General features: G+C 41.2%; 2 protein-coding genes across 2 annotated transcripts in view; one reads left to right on the forward strand and one right to left on the reverse strand.

Annotated features, from left to right (window-relative positions):
- The window catches only part of LOC124803111 (protein sly1 homolog), a 245,983-nt gene extending 235,568 nt beyond the window's left edge, over window positions 1-10,415 (reverse strand). Inside the window, 5 exon segments of the mRNA XM_047264268.1 lie at window positions 9,278-9,367; window positions 9,450-9,537; window positions 9,620-9,833; window positions 9,937-10,096; window positions 10,205-10,415. Coding sequence (XP_047120224.1) covers window positions 9,278-9,367; window positions 9,450-9,537; window positions 9,620-9,833; window positions 9,937-10,096; window positions 10,205-10,232 — 580 coding nt within the window. The 5' untranslated portion in view covers window positions 10,233-10,415.
- The window catches only part of LOC124803110 (U4/U6.U5 tri-snRNP-associated protein 1), a 70,023-nt gene continuing 59,709 nt past the window's right edge, over window positions 10,406-20,719 (forward strand). Inside the window, exon 1 of the mRNA XM_047264267.1 lies at window positions 10,406-10,690. Within this exon, the coding sequence (XP_047120223.1) occupies window positions 10,498-10,690 (193 nt within the window). The 5' untranslated portion in view covers window positions 10,406-10,497. The remainder of the gene's footprint in view (window positions 10,691-20,719) is intronic.

The following is a 20,719-nucleotide window of genomic DNA, read 5'->3' on the forward strand; positions in this document are numbered from 1 at the left end:
AACCCCTGGGGCAAGTATAGGTCAAACCCCGTAATACATTATGGGCATTCAAGTCACCCAGTAGGAGAAATGGGTGGGGGAGTTGTGCGATAAGGCCTGCTGGAGGCTCAGACTCTATTGCTTCCTGTGGAGGTAAATATAGGGAGGAGATAGTGATCTTCTGACCCACATTAATAACAATGGCTACTGCCTGTAAGTCAATAACCAAGGAGAGAACATAAGAATGGTGTGTGTTAACAACAAACACAGCAACCCCTCCCTCGGTTCTTTCCCCAGTCAGGTCATCCTTTTGGTGGAAGGTATAGCTCCATAGCACAGGGGCGTCAGTGGCTTTTAAATGTGGTGTTACCTGTAAACACAAGCACAAGGGGTGTGCCTGGGCCAGGAGTTTCAGTTCCTGTACATGATCTCAAAATTTTAAACAATGCTGAAGCAGCAACTGTTGAAAATCTTCAGGGTAAATGATAACAGCCAAACAGTTGCAGGATAGAGATTTATTGAAATCCTTGACCACAGTTTTGGTATATCTAAATATACTTTCATCAGAAGCAAAAATACACTAAAAATCCCCTCCTGCAGTAGAGATGCATAAAACAATCGTGCCAAAGGCTGTGCAGATACTACTGATGACGCCTTTGGCACGATTGTTTTATGCATCTCCACTGCATGATGTGATTTTAGTGTATTTTTGCTTCTTATGAAGGTATATTTATATATACAATACTGAAGGGGAAAATACCTTGGTGCCAGATGCGGCTAAACACATTGAGGAGATACTGTCGTGGAAAAAAAAAGAGAGCAAGAAACAGTTCCCATTCAGTAAAAGGTTCATCATAGAATACTGCCTGACGATGGGGTAAATCTTAAGTGGGAAGCTTCAGTCAGCTGTTTTTGGAGGAGGAAGGCAGCTGAATAGGAGGCTGATGCCAATGCCATTGCAAAATGGGTTGTGAGGTGTTCCATAAGAACTGATCATCTGTACAAAGGCCACCTGGAAGGGCAAGGACCAGAATGGGAGACTACCACTGACAACCAGAGAGGGTGCAGGGTGTAGCCTACACCTGTGATGAAGCCATGCTGTACTTCAGAACTGGCTGGCACTGAATGACACCCACTGAGTGGGGAACACTAATGTTGGTGGCATGAATTATCTTATAAGACAGATCATGAATGACTTCAACAATACAACCTGACAACGAACGTGTGAACATTACCCAGGAGGTATATAAAGGCCAGTCAGCGGGGTAACGTGGGCATCGTGAGGTAGGAAGGGAATGAGAGAATCAACAGGAAGTGGTCACTATCACAGAGGTCATCATGTAGCAAACAGTGTAAGGAAGGAATAAGGCCAGGGAAGTGAGTGAAAGAGCAATGGCACACAAAACGCCATAGGCAGCACTAAAATGAGTAGGGGAACTATCATTAAGAAGGCACAGGTTGTGATACACAAAAAACTGGTCAATGAGGAGCCCCCATCAAGACAAAAAAGCACTGCTCCACAAAATATGATGGACATTAAAATCCCCAAGGAGGAGGAAGTGAGGGGGAGATGCTGAAGGAGGGGTATTAGGGCAGCAGGTTTAGGTGGCCTGGCAGGAGGGAGTTAGAGATTCCAAACCATGATTGCAGAGTCGAAGCGGACCCAGACAGCAACTGCTTCCAATGTGACATGATGGGGGATCCATGTACTAACAACATCCATATGGATCAACATCCAAACTCCACCTAAAGCCATCAAGCGCCAACCCAGTTCCAATAGAAAGCACAAGACCCATGAAGGGTCAGTGGGTGAACATCATTAAACCGAGATTCCTGGAGAATGACACATGGTACCAAGTAACACAAAATAAGGGACTGCAACACCGCAAGGTGATGGTAGTATCCATTACAGTTCCTGTGAATATCATGCAATGGGGATCCAAATGGGAAGGAAATGTCTGGAGCCAATCACACTGACGAGTCACCAACCATCACCAATGAGGACAAGTTCATATCCATAAATGAAATGTCAGACTCAGGTTGTGAGGGGGCAGATGGCATCTCCAGAAGCACCGGTGGAGCCTTCTTCTCTTTCACAGGTCGCGGAGGGCAGGCCATACAAACACGCACACACACAACCACACGCGCACGTGCACAGAGAGAGAGAGAGAGAGAGAGAGAGAGAGAGAGAGAGAGAGAGAGAGAGAGAGAGAGAGAGAGAGAGAGAGCAGGCTTCTGCAAGATCTCGAACAACGAGAGAACGAGCAATCTTGCTGCACATGGGCTGTTAGTCCCACAGCCAAGTTGCAGTAGCAGGTCTCTGGCCTGGGAGTCACTGGGAGGAGGAATCCCAGGAGGGAGCCCCATCTCTGGAGGGCACCAAAGAAGGATGACGCTTCTCCAGCTGGGGAGGGGGGACCGCAATCAGAGGGAAGGGCATGGGAACTGCAGGGGATGGGACAGGGGACGGGGAGGGACTAGGGTAAGGAGGAGGGAGAAAAGGCACAAGAGAGGCAAAGTTAGATGTCATCGACACAGGGTGAAGATGGTCATATTTCTGATGAGCCTCAGTGTAGGAAAATGATCAAGGGACGTATGCTCCACTATCTTCTTTTCCTTCTCACAAAGTGGGCGATCTGGTGATTGTAGAGTGTGATGGTTGTGATAATTAACACAAACAGGCAGCAGAATACAAGCGCTCCGCTCATGGAGTGGGTGTCCACATTCACTGCATAGCAGTTTCTCCATACTGCGAGAAGATGTGTCCGAAACCCAAACACTGAAAACACCTCATGGGCGGTGGGACATATGGCTTCATGTCACACCAATATACTATAACCTTGGCCTTCTCTGGTAGGGTATCTCCCTCAAATGTCAGAATAAAGGCATTGGTATTGATGTAATTATCTCCCCGTGTGACTTTTCGGAACATGCTGCACAAAATGAATGGCCTGTCATTCAAGATTTGCCCAGAGTTCCTCATCAGTTTCAAGGATGAGATCCTCATGAAAAATGACTTCCTGGACCATATTCAAAGACTGGCGAGAAGTAATGGACACTGAAATGTTGCCAAGATGGTCACAAGCACAATGGGCTGCAGACTGGGCAGTAGAAGTAGTTCTGATCAACAGTGAACCCGACCACATCTTACTGAGGAACTCCATTTCACCATACTTGCCTTCAGTATTTTCCACAAAAACTAACAGCATGGTAGCGGTGAAAGTGTCCCTATCAGTCCTAGTGCAGACCATGTGCAAGGGAAAGCATTTGACCCCAAGCCAGCGAGCCTGGCCATACTGCCAGGGTGTAGCCAGGGAAGGGAAGGCCACAGCGTCATAAGAAGTGGTACTAAATGATCCATTGCCAACCGAAGAGATGACCACAGAAGAAAAGCCAGATTTTTGAAACCTGATGTGTTTCATACTCTAAGCATCCATCCTGATACCATGCACACCCAACAAGGGCTCTTCCTGTAGGGACCAACCAGCCACAGCAAGGGTCGTCTGGCATGGCAAGTGTTGCTGGTAGTTCCAATGCTCCAGAATGACAAGCAACCACTCCTAGGCATATACAGGGAGGCAACAGTTTAGGTATCAGAAGTGTGATCCCTTTGTTGTCAGGTGTCTCAGCCAGATGGATACATAACAGCGCCATCACACAGACTGACTACACATGCTGGTGACCTAGCAGTATAGGTGGTTACAGCTAGGCAGGAAGAGTGGGGGAGGAATCTATGCTGTAAAAAAATTCTAGGGACGAAGTTCTTCCTCAGGTGGCTCACACTATGGAGAGAAAATTTAGAGGGGGGACCACAAGCATCTAAAAGAAGCGGCCGAGGTGGCCAAAAACTGGAAAGAATACAAGAAACCAGATGGATATCCAGTTTGACATAAGTAACAACAATGAGAGAGGAGAAGGAAAGGGTACAGGGGAAGATCGGTGACAGGGTGGGAGGGGCACGGGGAAGGAAATGCAGCCCACGATGGAAGAGTGGGCCACAGCAGCTCAGGGCTTGGGCCCAGTGTGCACCATGCACAAACTCGTGAAAGAGCCATGAGCCACCTGGCAGAGGGGAGGGGGGAGTAAGGCATTGTGTAGACGTATGGACAGGTATGAGAGTGGCAATGTGACAGACACATCAGGGTTTACTGGGGTGCAGGGAAAGAGGGGTATGCATGGGCTGGTCTGTCCAGCAAGAGGGGAGGTCAAGAAGGGGAAACAGCTTGGTCACATCTCTACAACTGCAGTTTTAAGAGCCAGGAGTAGGGTGGGAGTATGGGCTACCTGACACTAGCCCTCAACATTAGCTGACTGGGGTGGGTAAAAGAAAACAGGTTTGTCACTGTGGAAGGATGCACAAAGGGGAGTTTGAGGGAGCAGTAGTGGCAAGACCTGGCCCCGCTACTGGCAGTTCAGAGTATGGTGGAGCGGGGCCCCTCTGGCCATTAAGGAGTCGCCTCCAACTGCGGCCCAAATTTGTATATTTGATAGTGTTACATTATGTAAGTCACCTTTTCACTCTTTCTGCTAAAGACCAATGGTTGTTTCATATTTTGTGTTTCAACTATGTTACTCTGCTATGTACTTATGACAATCATTTGAAAATGGTTATGCAGCAGACTGCACAGTACTGAATGCAGACATATAGGATTTTTTAGTCTATCAGAACATCATTCTAATCTGTACATTCAGAGCAAGATTTCTCTTGTATCACAAATATAATTATGAAAAACTTCAGGAATCTTCTATATGTACTTGGTATGGATGAATGTCTTTAATGTAATGGTAAAAACTGACATGAAATGAGTAAATTATCCATGTAACTGATACTGCTCTGAAGAGTACTAATAATTTTCCTGGTAAAGGAGGTTTAATATTCACAAAAGTGGTATAGGAACCATTGGAAAAACTGATAAGTAGCTGATTACACCTGGCGGAGGACACTTTTCAATAACTAAGAAAGAGCAAGGAGTGAGAGATATTTTATGGAGCACTAGGTGGGGATACACCCCAAATGTTGTCAACTGTCTTCAAGCACTCTTTTCTCCTTCCACAAAGAAGACAGAGGCTGTTCTGACTGAAATCTCTCTTAACTACTGTAACACTTTTGCAGATGCTTCTGATGGGCAGACAGATTAAGAATTTCCTGGAGTAACTGGAACAGTGCTAAAATCATCGTCAATGCCTCTGCTTTTGAACTGGCTCCATTTCATACAGGTGTCTCAGTTTAGGGCTGCGTATCTCATTTTGCATAAACTACTAATTATCTATACAGTTTGGAGTTACTAATTTTCCAAGTATTTTTCCTTTACTGCCAAGATTACTTCCAGAACTCGTATCACCTGATCGACATCTTCCTCACATGCCAGTCAACATCATGCGGTCCAATGCTTCAGGAGTACTCAAAGCTTGAGACAGGACAACTGCAACATACATTCTCCAGTATTTCAAACAAAAGTGAGGAATAATAAGTGGCACATAAATGTATATAAAAAATTATGAAAATCTATTACTTTTTGACCATTTGCACTTTTTTACAGTACAAATATACATTCTCACAAATATATACACCCATATGCATACTTCTGCAGCTGCATAAGCTTAGCATTTGGGGGCAGTGAGTGAGTGAGTGTGTGCCAGAAAAAGAGAGAAAGCTAACATCATCAACTGAATGATGCGAGACACTGTTATATTCTTGGAAAAGTGGCGTAACAATGGCTTCATTGTTTTGTTTACAATATGTATAGTTCTTCTGTGTTCCATGATGCTCATTTGTTTTTTAAGTTTGGTTCATATTTCGTTGTAACATTTGTTCGTTTTGCATATCAGAGTACTATATTTTACAGGCTACAGGATGCTTCGGACTGTAAGATGCATCTTAATTTTTAGGCAATGTTCTTTTTTTTTAAAAAAAGAAAACATCATTTTACAATTTTTATTATTAGACTGCAAAGCCAGACTAATAAAAATTCATCGTTTATAAAACCAAACTGACCTTTAAAATCCCTGAAAATCATTATCTGAACTTTCCTCTTCCTCCTCAGTGTTGTTCTCTTCATATATAAGATGATCTTCACTGCCATTGACAGTGTTATTTATGCCACACTTCTTGAAAGATTTAACAATAATGTCTTCTATCACTCTAGGCCATGACTGTTTCACCCACTGATGCACTTGTGTGATTGTAGATCGTTTTAAAGCTCCCTTCAGTGTGAATTCATGTTGGGTTTCATCGATCATCCATTTGTTCCAGTATTCTCTCATATGCACTTTCAATGGTTTATTTATCAAGACATCATGAGGTTGCAATTGTAAAGTATGTTCTCCTGGAATAACAGCAAGTTCTGTATTTCCCTGTCTCAATTTCTCTTTCACAGAATTTTTCAAATGACTGCTAAACTGACACAGAAGAAGAGAACTCTTCTTCAATAAATGATCTTTTCTTCTCTCCAACACTCTGTCAATCCATAATTTCATACCAGTCTCGTCCATCCAACTCTTGTCATGTAAAAGAGCAACAACACCTGGCAGTACTGCAGAAGGTTTTGCACTTGAAAATAGTCATTGGATTAAGTTTAGCACAATCAGCACAACATAAAAGGACAACAGTGTAGTGTATTTTCTCATGTCCACTTGTTTTTATAGTTACATTTTAGCACCTTTCATGGCAACAGTTCCATTACTCAGCACATCAAATGTGAGAGGAGTTTTGTCCATATTCGCTATTTGGCTTAAGTCCACACTCTTTTTCTTTCAATGTTGAATAATAAAGCAATTGTAAAGATAATATTTTCTCTTCACACAGTTGTGGCATTTGCTGAGATATTTTGGTTTTGATTCGCATGCTAAGTCCATGACACTTCACAAAACTGTAGCAGCAACCAACTCCACCCTTAAAGTCTGTTAAATTCCACTGTAGTGCTAGTTTATGAGTATATATTTGAACAACTTTTGTATTAATTCCAATGCCAGTGTTCTTGAATTCCTTTCAATATGCCATCTTCTAGTTTTGGCAACTTGGCATTCAGTTCTCAATTGCCCCTTTAGTCTACTTCAATTTTTGCAGTTCTTCTTCACTAGCCCACAAATCGTGAATGGCTTTTCTGTTGGTTAAGGGCCAAAATGCCATTCAGCTGCTCTGTTTCCATGTTGTTCTGCATATGCTACTACTTTCAATTTATAGCCTGCATCACACGAATAATTTTATTTTTTTCCATTACAAAACTTGTTACTAACAAAAACATTGTACTGTTACCAACAACACAAATCAGTTTCAATTCAAGTTCACTGGCACTGTAGACTGCAATAACACATCACAGGGTTTGTAATGGTGGGGCAGGAGGAAGACAGTGTTAGCAAGCCTCTGAATCCCCACAATTCATGTTTGTCGCATCGGTGCACTGCTGTTTCAGTTAAATCCAGTATTGTTAGATAGAGATAGGTTCCCTGTGGCATTGAATGTGTGGCAATTTTTAAGACTGGCAGGGATTTTAAATCTAACACTGGACATTTGTATATTAATTTCAAGTGTAAGACACACCTGAATTTTGGAGGCAATTTTTTGAAGAAAAAAGTGTGTCATTGTCTATAAAACATGGCAATGGGGAGAAAAACATGTTTCAAATTACTGGCATCATACAGCACATCTCTGGTACAACTGACATTCATTGTGCCAGCTATTGGCAAACAGAACAGATTCAGAGAAAGATGGAAATGTATGTTTCCACATTTCAAACAAGGGACTCTCCAGGTAGGAATATCAGCAGTATGGGAAGAGATAGATCAGTATTTACTATAAAGATGACACTTTAAGTTGCAGACAGGCACAATTAAAAGACACTTACACATAAGCTTTTGGCCACAGTCTTCGTCAGAAAGAGAGAATCACGCACCCCTCATTCACACAAACAAGACTGCCCATAGTGGCAGCTCTGGCCAGAATGCCATCACATTCTGGCCTGAGCTGCTGCAGATGATGGTCATGTGCGCATGAGGTATGCTTGCTTGCATGAATGAAGGGTGTATGCATCTCTTTTTCTGATGAAGGCTGTGGTCAGAAGCTTGGATTATGTTGCCAACTAGACCTAAATAGTTCTATGGAAGATGGAGATCCACATAAATTAATTTGATTGTTGTGAATCATTTATCTGGGTTATTAGGACCTGCCTCTGATTTTGGAGGCTTTTATATGCACCATGGCACAGCAACAGAAAGAAATGCATTTCAGAAAAAAAAGAAAGAGAGAGAGAGAGAGAGAGAGAGAGAGAGAGAGAGAGAGAGAGAGAGAGAGAGAGAGAAATTGTTTTTCATTGTATATAAGTGTTGTCTTTCCTGAAGGTACTCGTCTGGAGTGTAGCCTTGTACAGTAGGTAATTCGGACAAGAAGAGATTATCTAACGATAAGATGAGTAATGGAGAGGTACTGAGTTGAACTGGGGAGAAAAGAAATTATGGCACAAGTTAACTATAAGCAGTCATTGGTTGACAGGACATATCTCAAGGTATGACGAAATTATTGATTTGGTAACCAGGGCAAATGTGGAGGATAAAAATTATAAAGGGAGAGCAATATTTAGCTACAATAAGTCAGTTCAAATGGGTCAGTACTTAGGCAAAGATGAAGAGACTTGCACAGGATATATAAATGTGGACAGCCACATCCAAAAAACATCTTCAGACTGAAGACCACAACAATGTCCACAGCACTGCTGACATATTATGTCATCCACTAAACCCAGCTAGTGCACCTTTCTGATACATTACATTTATTTATATATATGAGGAGGCTTGTTTCCTTATTTTTGTTTGTTGCTTCAAATAGGAAATTTTCAGTATTATAATATTCTCATGAAATTCATTGTAAATTATCCACTGGTGTTCCAAAGATATACAACTCTTCACTACACTACTAAATGGAAGAGCACCCCCTTCTGCCCTACCCCTCCCAACTGCTCTTAAATTTTGTTTGATAAGTGGCAAATTATAGTGTGGTAAAACACTGTCTACAATTTACCCTTGTTTAAAAACAAATCAAATAAATAATCAGCAAACAATGTGTGCAACTGACATATGGAATAACTAACTAACTAGCTGGATAAAAAAGGCAATATGAATGCAATCCAAACACGAAATTTTCAAATTGTTCCAGAAAATATAAGTTTTACACTGGTCACATGTAGCTATCTACATACATTTAGGCATGTTAGTTTGCAATTTGTTGTGAGGATACATGTCATAGGAATGATTGCACAGTTTTTTTGATTAAATGTGTGTTCCCATACAGCTATTAAAAACTTACCCAATGTTGCAAAGACTGAAAACAAGCTGTCAACTACACTATCCATTATACTTTCCATTTCGGTGTCCTTGATCTCACCCCTATTTATAGCTGGAAAAGAAAATGTCACTATAAGTAAAGTGAAATTACATTAGTGGAAGCAAATAACGTTTATCATTACCAGAATACATACCATAGTATGATACAGAATCACTATTCTGGTGCTTCAGAATGAACATATCATCTTCCAAGGAAATGAAATTCAGATACTGATCATACACCTGTCACAAAAGGGAATTAATAGGAACGCTATCACGGAACTACAAATGTCACTAAAATACAGAGTGATATCATACACAATACCTTTTGTATCTGAGAGACACAGTTTGCTTGCAGCGCAGCTGATGCTAAATCTTCAAGTTTCTGTCTTGAAATTGGCGATATAAAATTTAAGTGATAAGCATCATACAAATTATTTTGAAAGTCTTGGCTGATACGGCCTAAATTTTCTTCAGTGGGAAGACAGAAGTAAACTGCCGGAACATCTGGTATTGGATCTCTGTCCGAATGAAGCTGCCTGTAATGATAAGATTCTGAAATGACTCCAACAAGAATGGAATACAGCTAAAATCGATGGAATTGAAGAATAGTCAGTATACTTGTTTCGGTAATTCACTTACACATGAAGAGTTACTCCCAGCTCTCTTAGCTCCTTTATGGACACCAGCGGAGAAATTATGTCCTGACCGCATCTATCATAGATGAGGATTTTAAACACCGGTTCCGCAGACTGGGTTTTCGAATGAGGCTGGTTCAAGTTTAGCATCTGCTTTAAAGCACCTTAAAATAATGAGACATGACAAAACATTACCTACCATAACCAAACCTGGTTCGAATCACTTGTCATCACTGCTGCACGCTTCCAAAAATGTTACCATTTTGACTTACCAATCTGTTTTTCTCGTAATGTTAGCATTTTGTTGGTTGTAAAAGTCGTAGATTACGCTCTAGTAACGAAAAAGCCGTCGTATATCTCACAACACTCTTTTTCCCATCCTAAACACGTTTTTCGCTCTACATTTGTTTTGCTACCGTGTAAAACAACACGTACGTCATAATATCTTTGTCATAGGTTTCGCGTTTGAGTTGTCTTTGTAACATTTGCGAAACGTGGCGTCCATTTTCCTCAATATAGGAAAAGGAAGATATTGGAGCTACTGTTTGAAGTTTAGTAACTCGGAATGGGTTCCACAAAGAAACATAAACACAGTGAATCAAAGAAAAAGAAACATCGTAGTAGATCACGCAGTCCCGAGAGGAAAGAAAGGCATCGCCATCACAAGAAACATCACAAGGAGAAAAAGAAAGACAAACTAACTTCGAAAGAAAGAAATGGAGAATATGCGCCGAAACACGACAGCTACGAAAGCGAAGGTAAGATCTGATAACTTTTAAGGGTTACATTTATTGTCAGACTGGATATTGGTCATAATATGCGGACTGTGTGGACACTGAAAAAAGATGGCCAAAGAGAGGAACTTTGTTGATCTAGCGTTTTCTTGTTTATTTACACCAATACTCTACAACTCGCCATGAAGTGTATGAAATACCATAATTCTCATTACAGCTTGTATTAAATTTTGTTGTTGTTGCACTCGCATTTAGCAAGAGAAAATTGGCTGCTTAAAAACTTCTATGAGCGCCGTAAGTACCATCTAATCTTTTTCTCGCGGTTGCTGCAGAAACGATAATTAGATTCTTCATTTAATACTGGTTCGTGACACTTTTTAAGAAGGCCTTTGCTGGGTTGTTGGCGTATCTTCAAGCATCTACAGTTTCTCAACACTTCGGTGACACCCTTCCACAAGTCAGGCAGTTCAGTGACCATATGTGCTGCCCATTTTGTGTAAAATAATTATCCCCTGTAAGTCCTATTGGTATTATATCTACGCATGTGAGCAATATTGTAGGATGATCCATACAAGTGATTTGTAAGTAATTTCTCTTGTAAATTTACTGCATTTCCTCAGTATCCTACTGGTCAATGAACTGATGCTTGTCAGCTGCTTTGCCTATCACTGAGCCCTTATCGTTCCATTTCACATCACTGAAACTGTTACATCCGGTTACTTATACGAGTTAACTGAGTCTATGATTTGTTTATATTGTAGTCCCACAGTGTTAGATCTCCGCATTTTATGAGGAGTGAAATTTAACATTTGTAGACATTTAAAGCAAACTGCCAATCTTTGAACCATTTCTAACACTTATCAAGATTTGACTGAACAGTTCTTCAGCTTTTTGCAGATAATACTCCGTTACTGAGAAATGCATCTGCAGAGGTCATGAAGTTACTGCTAACATTGTCTGCCAGGTTTTAATACCAAGGGAGATCTCTCGGATTCGAGAGGGCGGTGGATCAAACCCATGTCTGGCCATCTTGATTTTGGTTTTCCCTAAATCGCTTCAGGCAAATGCTGGGATGGTTCATTTGAAAGAGCACAGCTGGCTTCCTTCCCCATCTTTCCCTAATCTGATGGGACTCATGTCCTTGCTTTTTGCCCCCCCCCCCTCCCCAAATCAGTCAACCTTGTTATCAGTATGCAACACGGTCCACAACACACTTTTGTGGGGATGCATCTGAAGTTACTTCTGCATTTGATGTTAACTCCATCCAAGACAACTTGCTGCATTCTCCATGTTGAGAAAATCTCACTGGATAATGCTCAAAGTTGTGCTTTTTGTTAATAAGTGTTGGTGTGCTGTGTCACTGACTTGTGGTTTTGGGAAGTTCAGATTTTTCATGCTCCATGACTTTGAGAATGTCACAAGAGAAAAGCTCAGGCTGGGGTTTGCTTGATTAATGTTTTGGAATGCATGCTGGATGCCATGGAGGGTGGCATTCTCTTGGAGATACTTCATTATGTTTTAACTCTGCAGTTGTCAGTGATATTGGATGCTAGATTTGAGGGTAACATCTGCTACCCTTCTTGTAAACTGGCCTTGCTTTCGTCTAACCACTTGGCACAGATGAAACATTTTTGTGTATTGCATGATTCATCAATTGCACAGAAGGTGAAAACTACGTATTTCACAAATGAAAGTTATTACGTTCTTAGTTTGATTGTAGGCTAAAAGTTTTCACTTAATGCGGGATGCTATGGTAAGTACATTGAATATGATATGAAGTAATGACCCAGAAGTGTGTAATCGCTGCTTTGCAAGGAAGTAGATATGTTTGCATTACTGCATTGTTTTCAGTATAATGAGATTAGAGTACTTTTGAGGCTCAACAAATCATTCTTGCTGCATTCCTGTAAGACTATAACAGTAGAGGTTGATATTACATTGGTTCAGACTCTCTCGCCTTTTTCAGGAGCCAGTACAGGTGCAGATTATAGACGTGACATGAATTACATTGACATTTCACATTCTTAAAGCTTGAAATATTTTTATTCATCCAAGAATCATCTCACGATGATGTAGAAATTTCATGGTAATAAAGTGAATATCAAGAACTCAGAATATAGATATAGCCTACACACAGAACATAAGTATGCTCTACGCATGTAACACAGGTGAACTTTGGTTCAGATTTGATATTAGTATAAATCATGCCAAAATTCCACTCCTTATATAGCTCCTGATAAAAACACACACACACACACACACACACACACACACACACACACACACACACACACACACACACACACAGTGTTCTGATGTCTTTACACTGCCAGTTTTCTTTTAATGTCCTATCATTTCAGCCACAGCTGTGAACATATTAAATTATATATGTTTATAGTTTATAATCCAGAAATAAAACACTGATAATTCTAATGATTTAGGGCAGTATCTCTTATTGTTAAAAAGTCAGTTACGTTACTGGATAGGCTAGTAAACACTTAAATTGAACCCATATTTTTGATTTAATCGCAAAACCTAATATTTACTGTCACTGCAGATGTAGTTTTGTTTGTGTCATATTATATTTCTCAATGCCATCTCATCACTGTTACACTGACTGGCACAGAAAATGAAACACTCAATAAATGATGTGTAATCATTTTATAATTATCTATTTAATCAAAGTGAAGCACTTCAATGAATTTTTTGAGATGGGTTATGTTGTTGGCATTGCTTTTCGGGCAAACAGTGAAGTGTTGATTGTTTGTTTATTGCACTAGTCTCAATTGTTGTTTCCCATACAACCTGGAAAACACACCAATGAATGTGACTGAGTAATGTTTTCCCACTCTTGTAGTGCTTATTGTTGTACCCCGAATTTTTCCCCTTTAAATCATATGTGTTTGTAGGATCTTTCTGTGATTTTTGTAATTGACTTTCTAGAGTAAACATGCCGTTAAGCCCTGAACAAGCTGTGAAAACTGTTGCTTTGGTGGAAGATGGCCACAGCATGCACTACATTGCAGAAGTGTTGAGGACTATACCTTCCACGATTTCCAGAACTGTATGAAGGTGCAGGGAAACTGGAGCCTTTGCAAGGAGACCAAGAACAAGCCCGAGAAGAGCAACATCGCAGAGAGATGACTGCTTCTTACAACTTCAGGTTCTGCAAACATCACACCACTGCTGTTGAAGCACGGACTCATCAGAGCATTGCACAGCTCATCTACATTTTGCAAGGAAGATCTTGGCTGGACAACACAACAGTGGAATCAAGTGATTTTCATAGATGAGTCATGATTTGGCGTCAGATTACCTGACTAAAGAGAGAGGGTCTGGAGAAGGCCAGGGAAAAGGTATTTCCCTTGCACTTTCTCATCCAGGATGCCTTTTCAGGGTGGTTCTGTGGTGGTGTGGGCAGGAATCAATACAGCTGCAGGTACAGATTTTGTCTTTCTGGGGCACAGGAGCCTTACCGGTCATTGGTATGTTGAGGAAAGCCTTCTGGAGCATGTTGTGAGAATTGTGCAAGAATTCTTGAATGAAACAGGGATTCATTCTATGGATTGGCCTGATCGAAGCCCTGATTTGAATCCTACTGAGCATGTTTGGGACCAGCTGGGGAGAAGAGCCCATCACCACTATCCAGAGATCCTCCAGGATCTACATATTGCCTTCCTAGAAGAATGTGATACGATTCATGAACAGGGCATTACCGCATTAATTATGAGCATGCTTGAAAGGTTGAATGTCATCATTGGTGCAAGAGGTGGCACTAAATGCTTTTGAAGATGCGAATAGAGGTCTCGGAGATCATCTCCAATGTCTGTGAGGGAAACTGTGAATTGTATAACAATGTACATTACCTTTAGCAGCTTACTCAAATTTCCTTGAAGTTTGCAGTTCTGGCTTAATTAGTTAAATTTGCTTATAAATGTATTTCTTTTATCATTGTTGGACACTTGGATGGGATCGTAGTACAATATTCCATCATAAGATAATGGATTAGTGTCAAAAATGCCAGTTTTTGTAAGAAATTGAAGTGTTACATTTTACGTGATGGCCAGTCTAGATTTCAGTTTCAAAAATATGACAGAACGTTATTGATAAAAGCATGTTTTAACATGTAATAGTTTAATGAGCAACAGCAAAGCCAAATATACCACATGCGGACAAGTGAATAACAGAAGCATTTGATACAGCTTCACCAACTCACAGCCAGTCACCTTTCAGCCTGAGCTAGACCTTTGTCTGCACTACAGATCATTCTGTAGAGTTGTATTCACATTCATTGGTTTCGCCAACTCGCAGCCAGTCACCTTCCAACTGTGCTTTGGGCTAGGCTTCAGGTCTGTTTCCACCCAGATTTACATGCAGATACTGAAAGCCACCGTACAGTACATGTCAGAGGTTACTTTGTACCGGTTTTAGTCCTGGACATTGGTGGCAGCAGAATTCTTATGCAGTAGGTTGCAAATGCTGATTCTCTAAATTGTCTCAGTAGTGTTTCACTCTCCAGGAAATTAGAGTTCCTAGAGAATTTCTTCTTGCTCTTCGTTGTCTACTTTGGTGTAGCAGTTAAAATAGCCAGCTGGTGACTTAGGTGGGTCACTGGACATCCTATTGTCGTAAGCGCAGGAACCCAACTGCATGTAATTCATTCCTCCCATAGCCTCCATTGGAATGGTACCAGTGGAAACAGATGTATTATTGGGTCTGATGCACATCAGATATCGAGCATAGTTTTTGTTAAGTGCTGGCCAGTTTCCGATGACATGACTAAAGGAATCCTCTTGTCACTAAGTATTACAGATGGGATAACATGATAGTCTTGCCGATGTCTACATTTTCTGATATGATATCAGAACAGTGAGGAAATGTTCAGGAGCAGGGAGAAATTTCAGGAAAAAAATTAAGATGATAATGATGACAATCAATAGCAAATCTGCATAGCCAAAGAAAAAATGAAGAATAGACCCAAATGCCAGGGGAAACTAACAGTCATGTATGCAGTGTGCTTGGGTATTGTGTCACACAGCAAACATACATATGACAGAAGTTGACAAAACTTCAAATCTAATGAAGGATGTGGCCTCTGCTCTCCATTTGAAGACTGTCACCACAGTAGATGACTTAATCTAGTGGTGCCAGCACATAGAGGCAATGTCAAACAAGGATGGCCGTAAGTAGTGTCATCAAATTTTGAACCAGGAGTAGCTAGCATTTCTATTTCGAGAAGAGATTCTTTTATCATTGGCACTGATCTCTGCAGAGCAAGCAGACATAGAGCAATGAACTCAGAGCCATATTACTGGTACTGCAACTGTCACATGGCCACAGGTATCGACTACACAGAAACAACCAGCTCCCATGCCAATTTGAACTTGCAGAGAAAAAAAGACATTTGGAGAACGGAGGCCAACATGCTAATATGTTTTAATTATGGGCATGTTGTGTGCTACTGTAAAGAAAAAATAATGTTTGACGTTTATTAAACTGAGAGATGTCAAAAGAAAGTGCAATTCTGTGCATGCCAGGCAACTGCCAATACCTATAGCCATTGCCATATTGTGGTTGAGGTAGCTCTTCAACACAGTACAGTCATTCTCTGTCATCGTATAGTGGTTTCAACCTCTGAAAGCAGGGAAGCCAAAATAGGTGACCATTTGTGGAGATAAGTCACTGTAGATGAATACTGTCCTTGGGTAACAGTTGCCAAAGTGTCGAAAAATTCCATTGACAAACAGTCTGTCCAGATACTAGTTGATCTGGGGCATTGTTTTCCATGATATCGGGTGCTTGTTATCACCAGTTGAAGATAAATTATTTGAGATTCCCGGGCCATTGTGCCGAAAGTCGCAGATGAAAAATGTCTCCCCAGCAGGAACCTGTATTGTGAGAATAATTATCTGTGAAAAAAACACATACTTAAAATTTCAACACATGGCACCTTTGCTGTTATTGATCTTACGATCTCCTCCCCTGCTCTCGTGGCTTGCCTACATCAGTTGTCCCATGATGACCTTTGTGACAGTGACCACTTTCCAGTGATGATAACATTCCCCTGCTGCCGCCAGCCAGACAGGTCCCCACATTGGTCATTTCGCAGGGCCAGTTGGCCTTTATATACGTCTGCTGTGCACCTCGACACCTCCCTCTCAAACTCAATTGATGCAGTCGTGCGAGGCATCTCTTCCACTATTCTTCATGTTGCTCCCACTGCTGTCCACCTAACCACAGATCCCCCTCGTCGTTGACCAGTACCGTGCTGGACCATCGCTGTCCAGGAGTGCCGACAGGTGCTGCAGCGATTTAAATGATATCCTTCACAGACTAACCTCCTCGCTTTTAAGCATATCTGTGCTAAGGCTTGTTACCTTATTAAGCAGAGTAAAAGGGAATGCTGGGAGCACTGTTTCCTCCCTGGGGATGTATGCCTCTTGATACAAGCTCCGTAGCCTTCTGGGTCATCAGTGACAGTCAACTGTCCAAGGTCTTAATCTGCAAGGTGCTCTGTGCACTGATCCATTGGTCCTTGCAGAACACCTCGCGACACACTTTGTGACAGCATTGGCGTCCTCTTCCTATCCTGCTACCTGTCTCCGACAGAAATGCAGAGGTGAACAGACCCTCCTGTGTTTCATCCTTCACCTAGCTGAGCTCTAAATGGACCCTTCACTGAATGGGAATTCTTGCAGGCTGTTACCTCTTCACAAGACATTGCCACAGGCCTGGATTCCATCCACAATCAGATGATCCAATACTTGGACGTCCCCCAGAGCAACATCTCCTCAGGGTCTTCAAACACATTTGGCTCATGGGTGATTTTCTGTCACAATGGCAAGACAGTATAGTTATCCCCATCCTTAAGCCCAGGAAAAATCCAACATCTCTTGAGAGCTGCTGCCCAATTAGCCTGCTGAATGTAGTTTGTAAACTGCTCCAGAGGATGGTTAGCTTCAGATTATGTTGTGTACCTGAATATTGGGGCCTTTTGTCCCAATATCAGTTTGTCTTCCGGGCAGGATGATCTCCAACTGACCTTTTACCTTGTTTGGAAAGAGCCATCCGACAGGCTTTTACTAGCCGCCGGCACCTTGTCGTGGTCTTCTGTGACCTACATGAGGCATACGACATGGCTTGGTGCAATCGCATTTTAGTTACCCTCCATTACTGAGGCTTCCGTGGTCCCCTTCAGATTTTTATCTGCGAGTTTTTATGCCACCAGCTCTTCCAGGTTCGAGGTGGCACTCCACTCGGCACCCCTCTGATTCAAGAGAACAGTATCCCACAGGGTTCTGCGCTAAGTGTCACAATCTTCCTGATAGCCACCAATGGACTTGTAATCTCTGTCGGGTTTCTGGTTACCCTGGCGTTGTGTGTCTACGATTTTGGAATCTGGTGCAGCTCCCACTCTAGCATCTGCTGAGCGCCAGCTCCAAGGTGCCATCTGACGGGCCTGTGTGTAAGCCCCCTCTTATGGCTTCTAGTTTTCTCCCTCCAAAATGTGGGTTATGCATCTTTGTCATTGACCCACAGTACATGCTGATCCAGAACTTTATTTAGGCATCCACCTCTTCGGTGTTGTAGCACTGTCCCATCTCTTGGGCCTTATTTTTGACAAGAAGCTGACATGGCTGCCCGATATTCACCACCTAAAGACTACATGCATGTGGAAGCTTAATGCTCTCTGCTTCATGGCCCACACATCTTGGAGTGCAGACCGTACCACTCTTCTCCATCTTTACTGTGCTCTGGTCTTGTCCAGATTAGATTATGATAGATAGGTTTATGACTCAGTGGCTTCTTCCACTTTGCAGCTACTCGACTGTTCACCTTTGTGGGGTATGTCTGGCTATTGGTGCCTTTCACATTAGTCCCGTTGACAGTCTTCTCGCAAAAGCAGGGCTCCCCATCTACAAATATACAACAGAGCCAACTCCTGGTTTCTTATTTACTTGGTATTTGCCAATTCGGTGACCATCCTGTGTACTGTCCTTTTTGCAAATGAGGGATGTCTCCTCCTGACACGCGACCATGGATGGAATTGCCGATTGCCATGCATGTCACTTTCCTCTTTTGGGATCTCCATCTCAACTTCCTGGAATGTACCCCATGTATTTCCTCCCATACACCCCCCTCCCCCACCAGATGGTTTTCCATTGTTTTATGCAGTGTGTTGTTGTTGTCAGTGGTGGCATCATTTTCATCTTCTTCACTCAGAAGACTGGTTTGTTGCAAGTCTCCAAGCTACTCAATCCTGTGAAAGCCTCTTCACCTTTGAATAATTACTGCAACCCACATCCATTTGAACTTGCCTACTACACTCATCTGTTGGTCTCCATCTGCAATTTTTAACCTCCACACTTCCATAAATTAATGATTCTTTGATGTCTCAGAATATGACCTATCAACTGACCCCTTCTTTTATTTAATTTCATGGACTCATAGTGTTTATAGCATATATTATATTTAATTTTGATCATTAGGTCAAATATGTAATGAGTCAACATAATTACTGTTGCAGTCAGTTCATCTGCTCTCTTTTCATGGAACACAGTTGTGTTTTCCCTTCAAAGCCTTGCAACCTTAGCAGTTAGCTGTGGTGTTATTTTAATATTCTCTACGTATAATCATTTTATAGACTGAAAACCATGCTGTGCCATTATATTCAATATCTAACACCAGGAATTTCAAGGTGAAGAAATTTATGTGGTTTCCTTGTTTTTTATGTTACAATTAATGTTTGTCACTGATAATAATTTCTTGATAATTAGATCCAAATTTTTGAGGACGCTATGCGGCATCAACTTGGGCTTGAATTTTTAATCTTTTACCAGAATCATTCTTCACTTCAACAAATAAATTCAGATACAAAACCTAGGCTCCAGTGTTTATAGTTTTCCAGTTTTCAGCATCGAATAAAAGTGTGTTTCTTCTTGCGTTATTAAAACCATTAAATTCATTGCACATCTTTTGTTTCGAATTATCTTGTTGTGGTTCATTCATATGGTAATGGAAAGTTCTGGTAGAAATAATTTAGGAGTAAAGCTAACAATTCACTGAGTAGCAGATTTTGTGAATTATTACCTTTACTCCTAAATTATTTGCTTGTTATGATTCAGTTTGTTTTGGTATCAGTTTATCATTTTCATCACTAGTAGCACTGTTATGATCTTTCATGTTCAGTTAATATCCATTTCATCCTTTGGGATTTTGTTTTTTATATTGTAATCAATAATGAAAGATTTTTCTTCTTGCTTGTGGCTCAACAGCACATAACCAGGTGAATACCCTTTCGTTCTCTTTTTTTTAAATTTTCTTCTGGACCTTTTGACAATGTCATGACTGCTTTCTTATTATCAGAGGTGTAGATAATTTTTTCTTCCGGGGAAGGGGGGCAGGGTTCGATTTAGTTCGGTTCAAGTACAAGATGTTCTTTCAGATCAGTGTCCTATAATATCAGGAACTTAACTGTCAAAGAGTTTCAACATTTAGAATCAGAACATAGTTTGTATTTACCGAAAACTCTGATACTATTGTGGTACAGTCACTGGGGTCCCAGCTATTTTTTTCTTAAAAGAGGGTGTCGCATAGGTACATGAAAGGAGTGACCTGGAATTATAATTCAAGCATATTTAGGTGATGTAAGAGCTATTTAATCACAAACTTAACCAACAGTCTGCTAGAAATTTAAATATAGCATACACAATTATCATTATTTTTGTAGGACACACTCTTTATTTTTTTTAAACTCAAGAAGAATTGTTTGTTTTTGTTCTTCCTGCAAATAGTAATGGCAGAAGTTGTCATCCCAGTTGATTGATGTTTGCTATAATTGAGTCTTCTACATTAAACAGCAAAAAATGCTTTCTGGCAGTACCCAGCCATTGTACAGCAGCTGCAGAACTTGGTGCAACAGGCTCCTCTTCCTCCTCCTCTTCTTCTTCTTAATGATCGTTGCCACTGCTATTTCCTACCTCACAGTCTTCCTTCACTAGAATTCCACACACCTCACTCACATTCATATTGGTTGTAGAAGTCAAAACTTCA

The sequence above is a fragment of the Schistocerca piceifrons genome, chromosome 6 (genome assembly GCF_021461385.2).
Source record: "Schistocerca piceifrons isolate TAMUIC-IGC-003096 chromosome 6, iqSchPice1.1, whole genome shotgun sequence".
Classification (NCBI taxonomy): Eukaryota; Metazoa; Arthropoda; class Insecta; order Orthoptera; family Acrididae; genus Schistocerca; species Schistocerca piceifrons.